The sequence below is a fragment of the Ochotona princeps genome, chromosome 21 (genome assembly GCF_030435755.1).
Source record: "Ochotona princeps isolate mOchPri1 chromosome 21, mOchPri1.hap1, whole genome shotgun sequence".
Classification (NCBI taxonomy): domain Eukaryota; kingdom Metazoa; phylum Chordata; class Mammalia; order Lagomorpha; family Ochotonidae; genus Ochotona; species Ochotona princeps.
In genome coordinates, this window is record NC_080852.1 from 16,451,877 (window position 1) to 16,468,790 (window position 16,914).

At 40.3% G+C, this 16,914-nt stretch overlaps 1 protein-coding gene across 5 annotated transcripts in view; it reads left to right on the forward strand.

The window, feature by feature from the left end:
- Window positions 1–16,914, forward strand: part of CADPS (calcium dependent secretion activator) — a 431,573-nt gene that overhangs the window by 182,687 nt on the left and 231,972 nt on the right. For all 5 annotated transcript variants that reach the window (XM_058678713.1, XM_058678714.1, XM_058678717.1 and 2 more), the window contains exons 5-6: window positions 10,143–10,376; window positions 15,152–15,273. In XM_058678713.1, the coding sequence (XP_058534696.1) occupies window positions 10,143–10,376; window positions 15,152–15,273 (356 nt within the window). The remainder of the gene's footprint in view (window positions 1–10,142; window positions 10,377–15,151; window positions 15,274–16,914) is intronic.

Here is a 16,914-nt window from a genome sequence, read left to right on the forward strand (position 1 = left end):
ATCATTCCCCCAATTATAAACTTCTGTAGAAAAATATTCAAGGTTCTTCATCAACAAACCATACATTTCCTTGTTAGCTTCACTTCCTAAAACTTTCCCATGAAAACTTCCCAATCTGGTGATGTTCTCTCTATAGCAGGTGCTTTTAAGACCCGAAGTCTGCACATCTACTGGTCCCTCAACCTCACAGCACCCGTCTTTCCTTGTCTGCTTAGCAAGCTGACCTACTCAGGCTTCAGTACCTGACCTGCATGTTTTTCAGCTCTCTGCCCATATCATAGTGGTCTCGGCTTTCACTGGGGCACTTAATTCAATGGTGAATATTTATTTGCATGTGAGTCTCCCAAGAAGATTTCTCAAGGGTGAAGTTCATTTTTTATTGTTGATGAGGATAGCTAAGTGATACTTACTTAGTGATAGCTACTGTTAATGCTATTGATGCCATCCATATTATTATTGAGTTCTTACTATGTATCAAGCATGTAAACATCTCTCAGACAGTCCTCAAAACAGCCCTGCAGAGACATTTCAGCTTTCAGTCTGGTTTTAGACATAACAAATTCTAGGCTATGCATGATAAACATCAGCAAGAAGTTTCTCAACTAAAGTCTGTTAAATGTCAGCGCTGATCCTAGGATGAAGTGCTCATCTCATGTACAAAATTTAAAGGAAGCCACAGAAAGTCATCAAAATAAGTAATTCATTCATTCATTCATTCATTTGTAGCCAAAACCAGGAGCTAGGTCCAGGCCTTCTGCATGGGTGGTAGGAACCCAATTCCTTGAGCCATCTCCACTGTTTTCCAAAGCCCAGCTTGGCAGGAAGCTGTAATCAGCAGCTGGAGCTAGAGTGTGGGATGCGTACATCTTAACCACCAGGCTAAACACCCATTCTGGTGAAATATTTTAAATGGGAATTAATGCCAAAAATTCTATAAAGATAAAATATCAAAATGTTAAATAACAGGGAGTTTAGTGCAGCCTCGAGCCATAGGTACACGGTTGGTAAGGGTTTGAAGAAGCAGCCTGGAAGATGGGCATGGAACAGAGTGTTACCCCACTTTCACTTTCTGGAGAGAAGAGACTTAGGTCTAGGACATATACAAACAATCCTACTGAACAAGTACCTGGTTCCAGAAGCCAGGCCATCCCTCTTCTTATGTTTATAACAGTTTTACCAAAGTATCTTGCATCGTGTTTTCAGGCACCATTAAGATTTGTAGTCAAGACAGTGTGGTGTCTAAAAATAAGATGCAGGTATGGGTTTGGCTGCAGATAGTACAGGAGGCTGTTATGTTTTAAAATCTTTCTGAATGTGGAAGTAAATAGCAATACAGCTTTAGAACTCTCTTGGAAGATCACTGTCTCCTGTCAATGTCTCCACCAGGAAATGGAGGTCATTTGGTTCATTCCCCTCCTGTGCAGGCAACTATTACATCCCCAGCTAGTAAGCACTCACACACTCTAAATAAAACCTATCAGAAATACTTCAAAACAAGCCCATGGCACCTTTATTTTAGCTGTTTCATTTACTTTAATGTGATAAGGAGGTAATGTGAGACCAGTTGTAATTTTTAAAAAGCTGTGGATAAACAAGTGTATGTACATACTGAGCCAAGATGCTCATCTCTGAACAGCAGATCAAAGCACTCTCCTCAAAAACTCACACTACCCAGTGTTCTCATGTTACGTAGGAAAGTATTAATAATGTAGAGCCAAACTTTGTTAGCTAATGAAAAGGGAAGTTAAAGTGAATATTAGTTCTAATTTGTAGAGAATGGAGAAGAATTTCAGAACCTATGGTTGGTCCCCATAGTATTTCTGTGACACAACCTGCCCACTTCTCTCTCCCATTTTCTCTTCTTCTGCCATGCTTATTTGTGCAAGTGGTACCCTCACCACAGCAAGTTGGTCATGGAGTGAGCTCTTCACCCACAGAGAACCAATTACAAGTCCCTGCCAGACTTGGCCATAAGCAGTTGGTTCAGAAATCAACACTTGATTGAAGCAAAACCATTGAACCATTCCGCAGGACTCATGGACTACAGGCAAGAAGAGCTATGTCTTTCAGTGGTACAAAAATATCAGCAGCCATTTTCAGTTCTTCCATGTAGGGAAGGATGCTGAAACAATGAAGTCAACATACAGAGAGAAATAGGAACAGGAGTGAGAGGGTATGCTGAGATACAGAATTCTGAAGATGCTGAAGACTTGATTATTGTCATTAATTCATTCATTTGTTTCAGAGAATGACAAAGCATTCCTACCTGCTAGGTTTACTACACAATTGCCCATTACAGAATGGAACTGGCCAAAGCCTGGAGCTTGGAATTACTCGATATCTCCTACATGGGGAGACGCAACTAATTCACCACATGGGGTAGCCAAGACCTAACTACTTAAACCATCGCCTGTGTCTTCGAGGATTTGAATTGGCAGGAAGCTGGAGTCATTTGCCGGAACAGAGATCAAATCCAGGCATTCTGATGTGGGACATGGATGTTACATCATTTAGGATAAATACTTACTTATTATTCATCTTCTATCATGTAACAGCTTTTTCCTTGGTTTAGTGGGTTCTAGGAAAAATGAATTCTCCTTTCTGCTAAACTCTCTGGCTAATACTGAGGAAAATGGCAAAATATCTCACATGTTAAAATTTAAATATCAAGATCTCATAATTGGCTATTTCATGAAGAGATATTGAAACAAAGCACCTCTGCCTATCTTCTTTTAGCATGCCCTGATTTTTCTATTTCCAGCACCTCAGTGAATTTCGGTGAGGATGTGCAATTCAACCCATATGGCAGAACGTCAGCTCCTGTAAATATCATAACCAGAAGTTCCTGGATATAGATGTCACCCATCACATATAATTCACTCTGTTCCCTGAATTTAAAGATGGACTGAGTACTTTTGATTGTAAGTGAGAGGCACCCACTTAAAGATGCTTATGTAAAAAGGAGAGGGAAATGTTTCTAGGGATAAAGGCAAAGAACAGCCAGAACCCAAGAAGGAATTTAAACCAAGACCCACAGAGAGGCTAGGACTTCCTCCTCCATCTCTCGCCTCTGTGTGTCATAGTTTTTGTCATTTCGCTAAAAGATATTTTTCTTTACTTCTCAGGAAGGAAGCCACCCCACCATGCTTTGCCCAAATAGAGAATCATTGAGCCATGTAACCCTTCTTTTGAATCTTTCTGGTTCTGTCCCATTTCTTTTCTTCTTATCCCTCAAATTTCTCAGTTCCAAGAACTTAGCCCTTAAATGGTTCAATTGGGTTCAAAATCCAAATCCTGGTACAATCAACCAATCTGCTATGGGGAAAGGGAAGGTGTCTAGTTGAACCTTATGTATGCTGTAGATGATAATGGAAAAGGGGGATGGGTATAGATGGAACCATCATTATGAATTGGGATACATCCTAAACATAACCAGTATTAATTAACTATCACTTACATACAATTTCAGTGTGCCACACTCACTTCTAAGCATTTGACACTTGATAATCTATCTCATGCCTCACTGATTTTTAGGAGAGGCGTTATCATTACCCCAGTTTCATAAATGAGGAGGCAAATGCAGAGCAATGAGAGGTTATCTTGACCTCAGGGATCACAATGAGAACTCTTAACGTCTGTGTATTCTGCCCCTAAAAAGCAATTTCACAAGTATAGTAACTAGTTGACCTCGGTTTCCTCATCACCAAAGCCTGAGGATTCAGTACACGCCTCACTCGGGCTATGATCTTACCTCATTTAACCAATTCATCTTTCCTTCCTTCCTTCCTCCTTCCTTCCCTCCATTTCTTGTAAGTTTTCATTTGAAACTGTGGTGAATGATCCTTGGAGGTACATTATTTGTCCCTACTGGAGGCAAATCAAACACATGAAGCGATGTGCCTGAGTTTATTCAGCTAGTAAGTCGAAAGCTAAGTCCTGTGATTCTAAGTTCCATGCTATTTTTAAGTCATCATGCAAGGAGCAAGAATTTATTCTTGAGCAGGACTATCCCTTTATTCCTCTTTTCCCTACCTGTTTAGACAACTATTTTCACTTCCTCTACTAAAATTTATGGCACGTGGCATTTTGTTTATCCAGAAGCACAAAGGAAACAACAGAGAGAGGCAGAACTGGCTGCTGAAAATCAGAATTCCGAACTTGGAGTTCTTGAAAGCTGGAAAAGGAAAAACATCCTCATCATCACACACACCTCCAAGTGTTTGTTCTGTCTTCTTAGGGGAGAAGAAGGGGATGGCAATTTAGCTTTCCCTTACCCAAAATCCCCGCACTGTCATCTGTCAATTCAATCACATCAACATCCCACAAATCAGAGATGGCCTCACTCTGCTGTCTTAAAGGCTCGGGGAAGAGATGAGAAAGCATTTTTTTTTATTCTAGTAGAAATGGCTTCTTAATCCCTGTTCAAACATTTTCCCAAATCCTCTCATGTTGATATTAAAGTGTCCTGAAAGTTCACCCAGGAATTAAGACTCAGTTATTTAAATTGTGTGTTCAGAGGTTGACGTTGGAGCTTAGACGGATTGTTTCATTAGGGCTGCTGTCATAGTTCTCAACTCTTTTGGACACATTTTGGAGGAAAAATTCCCAAATTCTTGAGCTAACCATATAATGCTAACCATATAATGGTGCCAATGATTGAAGTCTGAGAGTGAAGAAACACTTTCTTAAGCTGACATTTAAATGTGAAATTAACATGTAGATCCCTGACCTATGAAGAGCAAAAATTATCATGTCATCCCCAAGTTGTGGTTTGCACATTGTCAAAAATCAGGTACCAGTAGAGTCCTCTCCTACCAGCTTACAAACTATCATACCTGTTTCATAAAGTGGTACAACCATCCAAGCACACAGCACAAATTTAGTTCACTTTATTGCCTGAAAACTGTATAAATGGAGCATTTCTCTGCCACTGACCTTTGTCAGAAAACCAAAAACTTAGGGAAATCTGAGTTCTATGAAAAACCTAAAAGCCACAGTGGTCTTCTGAAGCGTCTTCAAGTGGAAACAACATTGCTCAGTTCCAAAAAGCTGAGGAAGTAAGTCGAGTTGGATAGAGAAAGCAATCTAGGGACTGTAATACTAGAGCCCTAAAGGCTTCTTACATCTGTCAGGCTGATTTGACGAACTACTACCAGTATCTTTCTGTTATTTAACATGGTGGCCCAGTTCTCATCACCCCCTACACTGCAGCAAGCACAGTCCAGTAGATCAGGTAATAATGGAATCAGTGGCCAATTCTGTTTAGGAGTCAGTTTTCCCCAGCCCTCTGCTGAGCAATTACTGTGACATAACCTGTGACCTGTTATGGGAATCCCCACAGGCTCACCTCAGCTGTATTCACATCGGGGGCCTCGTTATTTTGCAGCATCACTTTGGTTTGGAGCAAATATGCTAGGTTTCAAAGTTTAATCGTTGCTTTAACATTTTTGCCTGATTTTCTTCTAGCATTTTCCTCAGTGCTTTGTTGGTAGGACTAAGCAAGATCACACATGTGAAGTGCTTAGACATGCTCACCCCTACTATAGTTACTGTCATTAGTATCGATATTAGTAATGGTACCAACATAGCCCTGTGTGTGTGTGCGCGCACGCCTCTTGTCAAATGGCAGTCATGCTTTCAATCATCAGTTACTCTTCATGATAATTCCATGCATTATATCATCTCATTTCAAATGTAGAAACCAGACTTCATATGGGTGAAGAAATCGAAGTCACAAAGCTAGTAAGTGATAGAGCCAGGATTAGTTTCAAGCCTGTTTCACTAATGTGCAGGAGGCAAGGTTCCGCAGTGCCCTGTTTGTGCTCAGTGCTGCCTCTATGACTTCATGTGTCAAATGATCACCTTTTAGCATGGAGTCCATAATATCACCTCCAAGCTGACTCTTTTATTCTCACTAGCCAGTATACCACCAGACTCAGGGCCAAAGCCCTGGGTTAAATAACAGTATCACTGTCCTTGGTTTCCTATGCTATAAGTGTCCTTCTGTGGCATCCCACTTTCTTGTCACATGTCAGCAAGTCCTATTTGAGTCAGTGGAGTCTAGAGTATCTCTGATTTGGAGGTAGCCTTGTCAGATTTTATACATACTGCACCATTCTTTTCTGCATTAAGAAATCAAGAATCATAAAAAAATACAATGGTTAAAACAACTCTTAGAACTTCCAGTGGTATCTTCCAAGATGGTCCAAAAATCACTCAGTTTGAGCAGTAATAACCCTGGTAGGAATTGTCTGAGAGACCACCCCTGTTGGACGATGTTATCAGCCCAAAGCAAAACCACATGACCAGCAGAGATTTTCTCCAGAGGACTCTGTCCATCTCAGTGCTACATCTTTCACAAAGCAGTATAAATAAGCAGTCCTTTTGTCAAGGCTGAGTTGTTTTGATGCTTGAAATAGTATCAGTGGAGATGGACAACCACATTTTCCCTATTTGGACACAGCAACAGCTTTTAAATGTGTACATAATGGATCTGTCTCAGAAATCCACTCAAGAGCCTGAACCCAGCTTGACAGTGCTATTGCCTTTCAAGGCTTAGGCAGCCAGAGCAGGAACATGGTCTTGTTTTCCTTGTAGCTGACGGTTCTGAGTCTTTTCTTAAGATGTTAGGAACTGTCCGTGTTTTAGAGAAAAACATCCTTCTCTGAATATGTACAGTATTATGCTGTATGAAGTCTGGGCCAAAATAGGGTTGTCTATAACTCTTGAGTGTTTTTTTCTAAATTCCCTAAAAAGGATGTGATAAAAGCACTGTAGTTGTGATGCACTCTCTTGGAGCTGACTAGCAAGACAGAATCTATTGTACAAACGCTAGTTGTTGTTTTTTTCCTCCACTCTCCTGAAAACTGCTAAGCCAGCAATCGACAATAAAATTCAAAGATACCATCTTCTCAATTTCATTGAAAAATACCATATAATTCTCTAAGGTTTGCATGTCAGTATAAGAAGAAAAAGATAGTCTTCCAATTCTAGGAATGTGTGACATTTGCTCCTTGGCAGCCTTCTTGTAGATTAGCAAGGGCCATATTCCAAATGAGATTGGGAAGTATTTTGTGATCGTGTACAGTTACATACACCTTGGATTCATCATTGCCTCCAAAGCTTCCTATGAAAAGAAGGAAAGAAAAATAATTCTGTCTCAGTGAACTCAACCTAACAAATGCTTCCATCCATCAGCCTAAAGGCCACCTGGATTACCTCTGGAAAAATTCAATCTTATGTATGTGAGGCCTTCAAAAGTTCATGGAAATATGTATAATGAAAAACTATGCATGGGTTTCAAAAATGCACCAACATAAGCATCTTTCAAGTCTGTTTTGTTTTGTTTTTTTCACAAACTCTTTTGAGGTACTCTCATACTTCTGCAACGACATCTGCCTTGATGTTCCTTTATAGATCTAGCTCATGTTCTTGATTAGGTCATAGAAACTACTGACAGCTGTTTATCTTGAAGCCCCCAGGTGCTGACCCCGAGCCAGGCATGGTGCTTGCAGCAGCATGGTGGCCCAGAAGCCAAATATTTACATCTTCATGGCCTTTTACATGAAAAAAAAAATTCCCAAGTTCTGACAGCTATTGCCTGATAGACTCCAAGGATGAAAACCATCAAGCCCACTATATAGAAGTTTAAGAGAAATAAGACTTTTAAGATTCTCTTGCATTGAATCATCACCCATGTCTGTCAAGACCAACAACTTGTCATTCCATTTCAGAAGCATACATGCTGCTTCTCCTCTTATAGACGCCCACAGTGTGTTCAGAAACTGCCAGGCAGTGGGCTGGGCCTAACCTTAAAGCAGGATGGGATGACATGCAGAGGTTCCAGAAGGAGCAGAAACTCTGATTTCAGACCCCCTACACACATACACACACAAACTCATTTACATGGAAAAGTAGATGCTTGGTGTTCTTACAGAACTCAATTCATCATCTGTCTACCTCCTCCTCACAGCTGACATTTAGCTTTATGTATATTGAATATGGGCATTTTGACATACCATCAATCCATCCACTCAGCTCACATGTGTTCAATACTTACTACATGTCAAACATTCATTCCAGATATCAACTTTTCAGCAAGGATATTAAGATATGATTCATGACCCAAAAAGAAAGATAAACATTCAGCGAATAAAACTTACAATTGCTTACTTATAAATAAAAGTTAGTCTTATGTCATTGGGCTGCTATGAAAGAGTGCTGTCAGATTGGTTTCTCACAGTTGTGAAGGTTGGAAGTTCAAAGTCAAGGTAACTGTGTTGGATGAGGTCCTTCTTCTTGGTTCAGAAACAGGGCTTTCAAATACAGGCTGCTCAAAAATAGGGCACAATACCCTCCCACAGTGTGAGGAGCAAATAAGATCTGTAGGGCCTCCCGAAGGTCCCATCTCTAAATACCATCACAGTGTGGGGGAAGGGGACATTTATAGAGGTTCAGTACACTCCCACAGTATCACCAAGCAGGTCAACTAGGTGTTATAAGTGTAACAGAGAGATTTGGCTCAGGGAAGGAAAGTTCTGAAGCTAAAGTATGTAAAGGGGAAAGGAGCTGATACTTAAGACTGCCTCCATGTAGGACCATGCAAATGGATCTCCAAGCTGTGCATTGGCATGAAACGCCTCTAGTAGCAAGAAGAACCACCCTTTTGGCTAACTCAATGGTCGAGGAAGTTACTGAAATGAAGAGATTAGATTCTCCAGGATATGAAATAGGGAAAATGAACTAATCCTTGTGGGAGTTACAAATCTAGTAAATGTCCACGCTTCTTTCTGTCACTCCAAATGATGACTTTTTTTTCTCCTCTCCTTTCCCCTTTCCCACCATATGTCCTGCCTTTCCTTTCTTTTGTTTATCAAAGTGTCATTATGCTTTGACAGGGCCCCTAATGACCACTAATCCTGCTCTTACGTTACCTTACTGCTTCAGCTCCACTAAGCCATCACAATCTCATTGTCTCCCAATTCTGTTGCTTGAGAGAATTACTTGGTTTACTTTTCGGTCAGGTTCCCATGTCTAAATGGTCTTACGTTTTGTCACTCGCAATTGACAAACTAGTTCATGTTCAATGTGATGTAGATGAAGTACCTCAGTCACCAGGATGGAGAACATAACCTGCTAGCATAATGATGGCCATGGACAATGCCCTAAGTCAAAATGGGTGAGATTTCTGGGAAGAAGGACCCTGTCTTCCATGAATATTTCAAAAGGGAAAAGCATTTTTTTAGATAGTATATTGTGATGTTGGGAGATCTCTAGTAACATGACATGAAGCAACACCTAAGTTTTCAGCCATGTGTAAAAAAAGCAAGTCAACAGAATTGGTATAGTTCTCCTTCTGTCAGTTACAGCAGAGGGCTGGGAAAACAAAATAAATGTTCCAAGTGAAAAAGTATTTTTTAACAAGGTGATCAATCGAGAATATATGCAAAAGGTGTGGACAACTGTAGAGATATGAACAAATAGCATGACTAGAGTATTGCTAAAATAGTTGAATTCATAAGCAAGAAATAAATAAAAACAGTGGCAAATTCTTGTATTAAATTACTCTATCCTCTCTGCTAAGGAATTTTAATCACATTTTTATCACTTCATTAATTTTTTCCATTTTTCTTGAAAATGGTAACTATTCTCCCCAGAAACAGCCACAGGCTAAGTTTGAAGCATCTCAAATGAGCCCCTTTTGAATTATTCATGTGAAAAAAAATCTCTATAGATTTCCAGAAATAGAATGCCTTTCTGTTTCCATAACTTGAATATAACTGACTACATTTTACTAAAAAGAAAAATCATTTGAACTGAAATCAGATTTGAAAATATCATCCCATTTTTCTTGCCACAAATCAATTTGCTGGAGAAAACTGGGAGAAAGCTAAATCTGTAATAAAAACCTTTGATTCCTTCTTACTGTTTGTTTTATACATATGTGAGGAACTATAAATAACTAGAAAGCAGGCAGGTGTCTCAACAAAACTCTACATTTTTTTTCTAGTACAATGTCACAGTGTCTAGGCAAACATGAGCAGTGATTCTGTGATTCTGACTCTGGGCTATGTATAAAAATCTGCTATGTAAATCAGGTTCCTGTTTACTCTTCTGCTCATGCTCTTCTTTTTATTCTGAAGGAACGCAAATTTCCCAAGTTTGTATCCAAAGAAATGGAAAACATGTACATTGAAGAGCTGAAGTCATCTGTCAACCTGCTAATGGCCAATCTGGAGAGCATGCCGGTGTCCAAAGGTGGGGAGTTCAAACTGCAGAAACTCAAACGCAGCCACAACGCCTCCCTCATTGACATGGGTGAGGAGAGCGAGAACCAGCTCTCCAAGTCAGACGTCGTGCTGTCTTTCTCCTTAGAGGTAAAAAGCCCTAAAATCCTTGAACATCTCTTGGCACAGCAAGCAGGACATGGGTGAGGTGATTAGCTTCTCTTCCCTCTTCTACATCAAGAGGAGTTGTTAAAATAGCAGTTTGTTAAGCACAGGTCAGCTGATCAGCCAGTGAAACCCCGTCGCTAGGACCCCATGTTGTTCTAAGGAAATGTGCTTTTCTGAAGGACCACCTGCTAAGTTTATGCTTTTATTCCTTTCTGTGTCTTAAAGCAGTGCTCAAGAACTTTATAATGTAACAATGCAATTTAGGAATTTGCAAATTTTGGCAATCTTTTTCCACAGCTGTAAGAAAGGTAATCAAGCATTAATTCAGGTTGAACTGTAAATTTACTTTCCATAATCATTCCTGATGGCTATGTAGTAGAGACTGTCTTGTGTTCTGCATCGAAAGTAATAGCCTACACAGAGGGCAGTCATTGTGGTGCAAGGAATAAACCACTGCTTGGGATCCCTGCATCCCTAATTGGATGGCCTGAGTCAGGTCTCACCTCCATTTCCAATCCAGTTTCCTGAGACAATGGGTCCTGGGCTTCCTTCCACCCATGAGGAAGATCTGGATGCAGGGACTCTTGGCTTTGTCCCGATCTATCCCCAGCTGTCGCAGGCTTCTCAGAAATGAAGCAGTGGATGGAAGATTTCAATCTGCATCTCTCTTCCAAATAAACAAAAATAATTTTTTGAAAGATTCATTTCTTTTTATTGGAAAGGCACATTTACAGAGAAAAGAAGAGAGAGTAAGATCTTCCATTTGCATATTCACTCCCCAAGTGGCCACAATGGCCAGAACGGAGTCAATTGAAAGCCAAGAACTAGGAGTTTCTTCTGGATCTGCCACGAGGATGCAGGGTCCCTTTGGGCCATCATCGACTGGTTTCCCAGGCCACAAGCGGGAAGCTGGATGGGAAGTGGAGCAGCTGGGACACAAACTGGCACCCATATAGGATCCCAGAACACACAAGGCAAGGAGTTTTAGCCACTAGGCTACCACACCAAGCCCAGGAAAAATAAATTTTAATAATATGCTATTTTTTTAAAAAAATTATCAATCTGGTACTATGGCAGAATGCTCCACATGTTAATAAATTCCTTCATGATTTCTCTTCACTCATTTGCTGTTCGTTTATACTCTAAGGAATGACTGTGTTTTACACACACCAGAATTGTCTAGGTAGCTGGTTCAGTTGTCAGGTGCCTGGGCCCTCCCCTAGCAGAGTCTCAAGGGGATTGAAATATACATTGTTATAACCATTTTAGACAGTAGGTCTGCATCTTCTCAAAAAGTTAAGCAATAGAGTATCGTTTGATCTAGGAACTCTCCTGTTAGCTCTCTCCCCAGGAACAGATGAAAATGTCATACCCTACAGACTTGATTGTTTATAACAGTGTTTTTATCACAGGTAAAATGAAAGCAATTTAAATGTCCATCAAGTGGTGAATGGGTATGTAACACTTGATAAATAGACGTCGTGAAATACAATTTAGCGATTTGAATGAACTGCCCTCTGATGAAACAAGGGTAGCCCACAGATAGATTAGATTAGTGAAAGGAGACTTACTATAAAATTTTGTTCATCAGAAATGTAAAGGTAAATCAACAGAAGCAGGAAATAGATTAGTTTGCAGGGCATGAAATATAAGTGGGCAGAAGGAATTTTATTGAGAACTATAAAAATCTCTCAAGCTCACTTATATGATGGTCAAACTACTTGATAAATTTACTAAACATGATTTACTTATGCACCTGAAATGGGTTAACTATGAGTAAAACACAACTCAATAAAATTGTCAAAAATGAAATTCCAGCTGGCACACACAGCCCTGAAGTGTGCATTCAAACGACCTTAATACTCCAGAAATCGAGAACTGCTAGAAGTTCTTAAAAGTTCAAAACCAGTAACACTTTTACAAAACCCCTGATTTACATAACCCTGATTACAATATCCCCTGATTTGGGGAGGCTAAGAGAACAGATAAAATTCCTGCATATTTAATTAGAATGTTAAAAGCCAAATTAAATGTCTAGAACACCATTTAGGCTTGATGTTAATTTACATCAGGTAATTTGTTTGTTCTGTCCTCAGTTTAGGATTGAGATACTCATGTACTTTGCAGTAAAAAAGGCAGTATGCAATTAAATTTAGATACCTTGGTGTGTGAAAAAACCAGTGTAATATCACGGAAACTTTCTCTTTTTTTAGAACTGCTACTTGAGTTACTGAACACTTTTCTCTTAGGTGTCTTTGAATTTGATTATTGCCAATTAGAGGTGTAATGTATTCTCATCTTTCCACAGGAAGGAGGAGAAACAGTGTATTGATTTTCATTTTACTTATAAATCTGTAATGTTCTAATTCCTTATGACTATCCAGTATTATATAGCTGATTATCCAATATATATGAGTGTGCAAGACCCCAACAATATTCCCATGTTTATTTGATTCAAAGTACTTTGGTTTATAAATACATGTACAGATTGAAATGCCCTAGGGTCTGAAATCCTTTTCAATTAGAGCACTAAATTACACATCATAGTTAATCTGCCAGTAAAAACCATTACAGTTCTATTTGTGAGTCTGTGTGAGGCCATGAGCGAGAGCAAGAGAGGAAAAGAGAGAGAGAATGAGACAGACAACAAATTGTCATCTCATCACAGCAGATCAGGACTTGAACCTATAGGCTGGGAGAAGCCATGGAAGTGTTTGGTATGAAGGGGCACCAGAGAGTAGTTAACTTTGCAGCGAGTTGACAGGAGTACAGAACCTGAGTGACGGAGACTTGAGCATGGACACTTTGATAAAGACCAACAGTTCTGTAACACACCGCTGTGGGCCAGGTATTTTGCTGTCATTAGTGTGGTGAATCCTCACAGTAGTCTTTGGAGATCATTGTAAATGTGAAAAGAGTTTCAGGGAGGTCAAGAAAGCTGCAGAGGCAAGTGTTGTGTCCTAGCAAGTAAAGCTGCCGCCTGCTGTTCCTGCATCCCATGTGGATACCAGTTTGAGTCTTGACTGCTCCATTTCCAAATCAGTTCTCTGATCATGCACCTGGGATGCCAGCAGAGGATGTCTCAAGGGCTTTGGCCTCTGCACACCCACAAGGGAGACCCCAAAGAAACTCCTGGCTTCGGACCAGATCAGCTCTGACTATTGTGGCCATTTGGGGATTGAACCAGCAGATGGACGTTCTCTGTGTCTACCTCTCCCTCACTCCCACTCTGCCTTCCAAGGAAATAAATAAAAAAGAGAAAGAAACCTTCAAATAATTCTACAGCCATGAAGATACAGAATCAAGGCTTGTTATCAGATCCTATACATTCCAATCATTGTTCTATTAACATAGCACTTTCAGTTTCTTTCCATTTGTATTTTTAACCTCACCCAACAGCCACAAAATATGCATCAGGAGTCCCTCCTAGAGATGTGACAACTGAATCTGGGAGGATTGTAAGGAATCAGAAGGATTCAAACAGCAGCTCATCTGTCCAATGTCACATACATTATATGAGTACTGGGTCAGCAGGATCAACACCACCAAGGACACTGTGAGAAATGCAAACTCCAGGATGTCACACAAGAGCTGCTGAGCAGAGACTCTGTGGCTGGAGCCCAGCAGTCTTTTGTTCAACCTGCCCTATAAATGACTCTGATTCATACTTAGCATCAGACGTGTGACTATTCTACTTCCTTGAGACAAGCCCATTCAGTAAATACACATCTCTTGCCTACTCGTATTGTTCTCCTTGTCTGATACTATCACTGTCTTTGAAATAAAATTCTTTTCATATGTATATGAATATATATGTATGAAATATATATATATAAAGCACAGTTACATATATTGCTCAGTGTGGGTCTTAGACATAAGTCACTTGTTTTAGATTCTTAAGTCATTAACTTTCTTTTCTCCTTCTCCTCCTTCTCTATCTCTCCAAGGCACAAGATTAAATAGCAGTGTATTGGGTTATTTCATGGGGTTTCGGGCAGTGCTGGGAAAGTATAAGAATTGTAAATGATGAGCCATGGCCCATTGTGACACTAAGCTTTTCCCTCAGTCTATCACTGACAGATTTTTTGCTTTGATTCAGTGTTGGCCCATATGCAGTCCACATATATTATTCCTCTCTGTCTGGATTATTGTCAAAAATTTAAATCAGATTTCCAACTCTAGTTCTGAATCAAATTTCCACTTAATGATTTAAAAAGTTGGAATTACTACTGTCTCTGGCTGAGGAAACAACTAGGGTGTTCAACCAACAGCTTTATCTTCAGAAGTAGCATGTGATCTTCAGTTTGCCACACTCCACACAGCTCCCCGTTGCATAACGGTACTTGCCCTTTACCTTGAAGAGAATCCTGAGTTCATGAGCCAATGTCTCTAGCAAGTGGTAAATCAAAAGCTGTAATATCCTTAAAGAAAATAGGTGACAACCTATTTCCTTGAAGGAAATGAAAAGAACAAAACTGTTTAACACGGAAACAGAAGCCCATTTCCCATAACCTGTCTGGTCCAGGGTGCCGCTCAATTTTCCGTCCTTGCCTTTCTGTCTGGGAGGCAATCAGCTTCACTAGGAGGAATTGCATCATCATGCTAGGCTGGTCCCAGCACAGCTATAGGAAACAATGGATGCTATCACATACCTGTCAGCTTTCTCTGTAGCTTCTTGTTAGCTGCATAATTTCTTTGGGGGTGATGTTGCCCACAGGCATTGACAATGATTGTCATTATGTGTGTTCCCTTTGCAGGTGGTGATCATGGAAGTGCAAGGTCTCAAGTCCTTGGCACCAAATCGCATTGTGTATTGTACCATGGAGGTGGAGGGAGGTGAGAAACTGCAGACTGACCAGGCTGAGGCTTCGAAACCCACGTGAGTTGAATTTGTTCCTGTTCCGCTTTTAGAGGCTTGTTGCCAAGTGCTCCTTTGTGGCTTCCTCTGAGGTGGAGTCTGGTCTGTCCAGGAGGGCCAGGAAGACCTTGACTTCGCTTATTTTCCAAGCAAGATGATTTGACTTTATTTATTTGACAGCTGAGGCAAAGGTTTCAGTTCTATGAAATCATAGAACAGAAGGAAATGAAAGAGACAGTGTCCGTTCTGCAGGCATAGGTATTCACCTTACAGAGAGTCACAGCTTCTGCTTTTTAATGTGATGTGCAGAAGAGCTTGATAGAAATAAATCTAATTGCATTTTCTAAGTAATAATTATAGCATAAGAAACTTTTCTCAAGTCTGTCAGTATGGGTATGACTGTATTGACAAAGCAATGTGCTGTGTTGAACATAGCACATTAATTCATAGCACAGTTTTGGCAAATGTTTCCTGTGTGTGGGTATTAGGTATAATTGTACAGTGGAAAAAATGGCATTCACTAATGTAGCCCCTTCACACTTACAATTTCATGGAAGCATCAAATAAAGCACACAGTTATGCAATTGTACATGCAATTGACTTTGTAGGTTCCAAATCCACATTCAGACACACATGAATGAACTATATTTTGGGAAAATCATTTGTGTCTATCATATGCAAACTTTTTTTCTTGTCATTCTTCCTTAGATATATAGCAACTTTTTGCATGGCATTCCCATTGTGTTAAGTGTTCTGAGTAATCTAGAAATGTGGAAGTTCTATGCAAATGCTCCACTTTTTGTACCAGGCACTTGTACATCCTCAGATTTGGGGTTAGTCAAGAACCTCCTGCAATTACTTCCTTGTGGATGCTGAGGGATGACCACTGTGGTCAGTGCAGAGAAAGAATATTTTAAGCGGAAATAATGGGGAACCTTAATCACCTTATGGGGACCGAGTCAGAATAGACCTCCCTTGGGACACATGAGCCAATTCAGTTAATGTTCCAGAAGTTGAAGACTGGAGTTTGGAGTGGAGAGTATTCCAGACATAGTGCATAGCTTGTGTAAGAGGCAGCCAAGGTCGTCGGGTGAAGAAGAATTCAGAAGAAGCCAGTGAAACTGGAGTTTTATGGCACAAGCTTCCAGAGAGACAGGTAAGGATCATGAAGGCACATTAGGTGGTAAAACATGAGGTAAAGTGAGGAGATATGCATTCTAGAAAGATCATGCAGGCTGCAACAAGGGGTCAAAGTGCACACAGAAGTCTTGCTAGGATCCTGAGACAATGGTCTGCAGGAGCCATCCATGTTCATTCATTTGGCTCAATAGACTCTTGTGCCTCCCAAGATTTTTACGATCATTACTCACTTGCCTTTCTACCCACCATCTCTCTCACTTCCATTCCTCTCAGTTACACCCGTGTAGCTAATGAGCATCTTTCAATGTTGGTGTTAATTCATCAGAAAGTCATCCAAATGGTAACCCCTAACAGCAACTCCCGCCTCTCCTCCCCCAGAGCATTATAAGCTGTTTGGCAGAACATGAATAACTTACCAGGATGTTCAAACAAAATAGTTCAAAGAAAGCACTGGATGTTTCATGGACTCTAAAAAGGCTGAAGGCATTGTATGCCTTCAAGTGGTTCCTGGCATGAATAAGC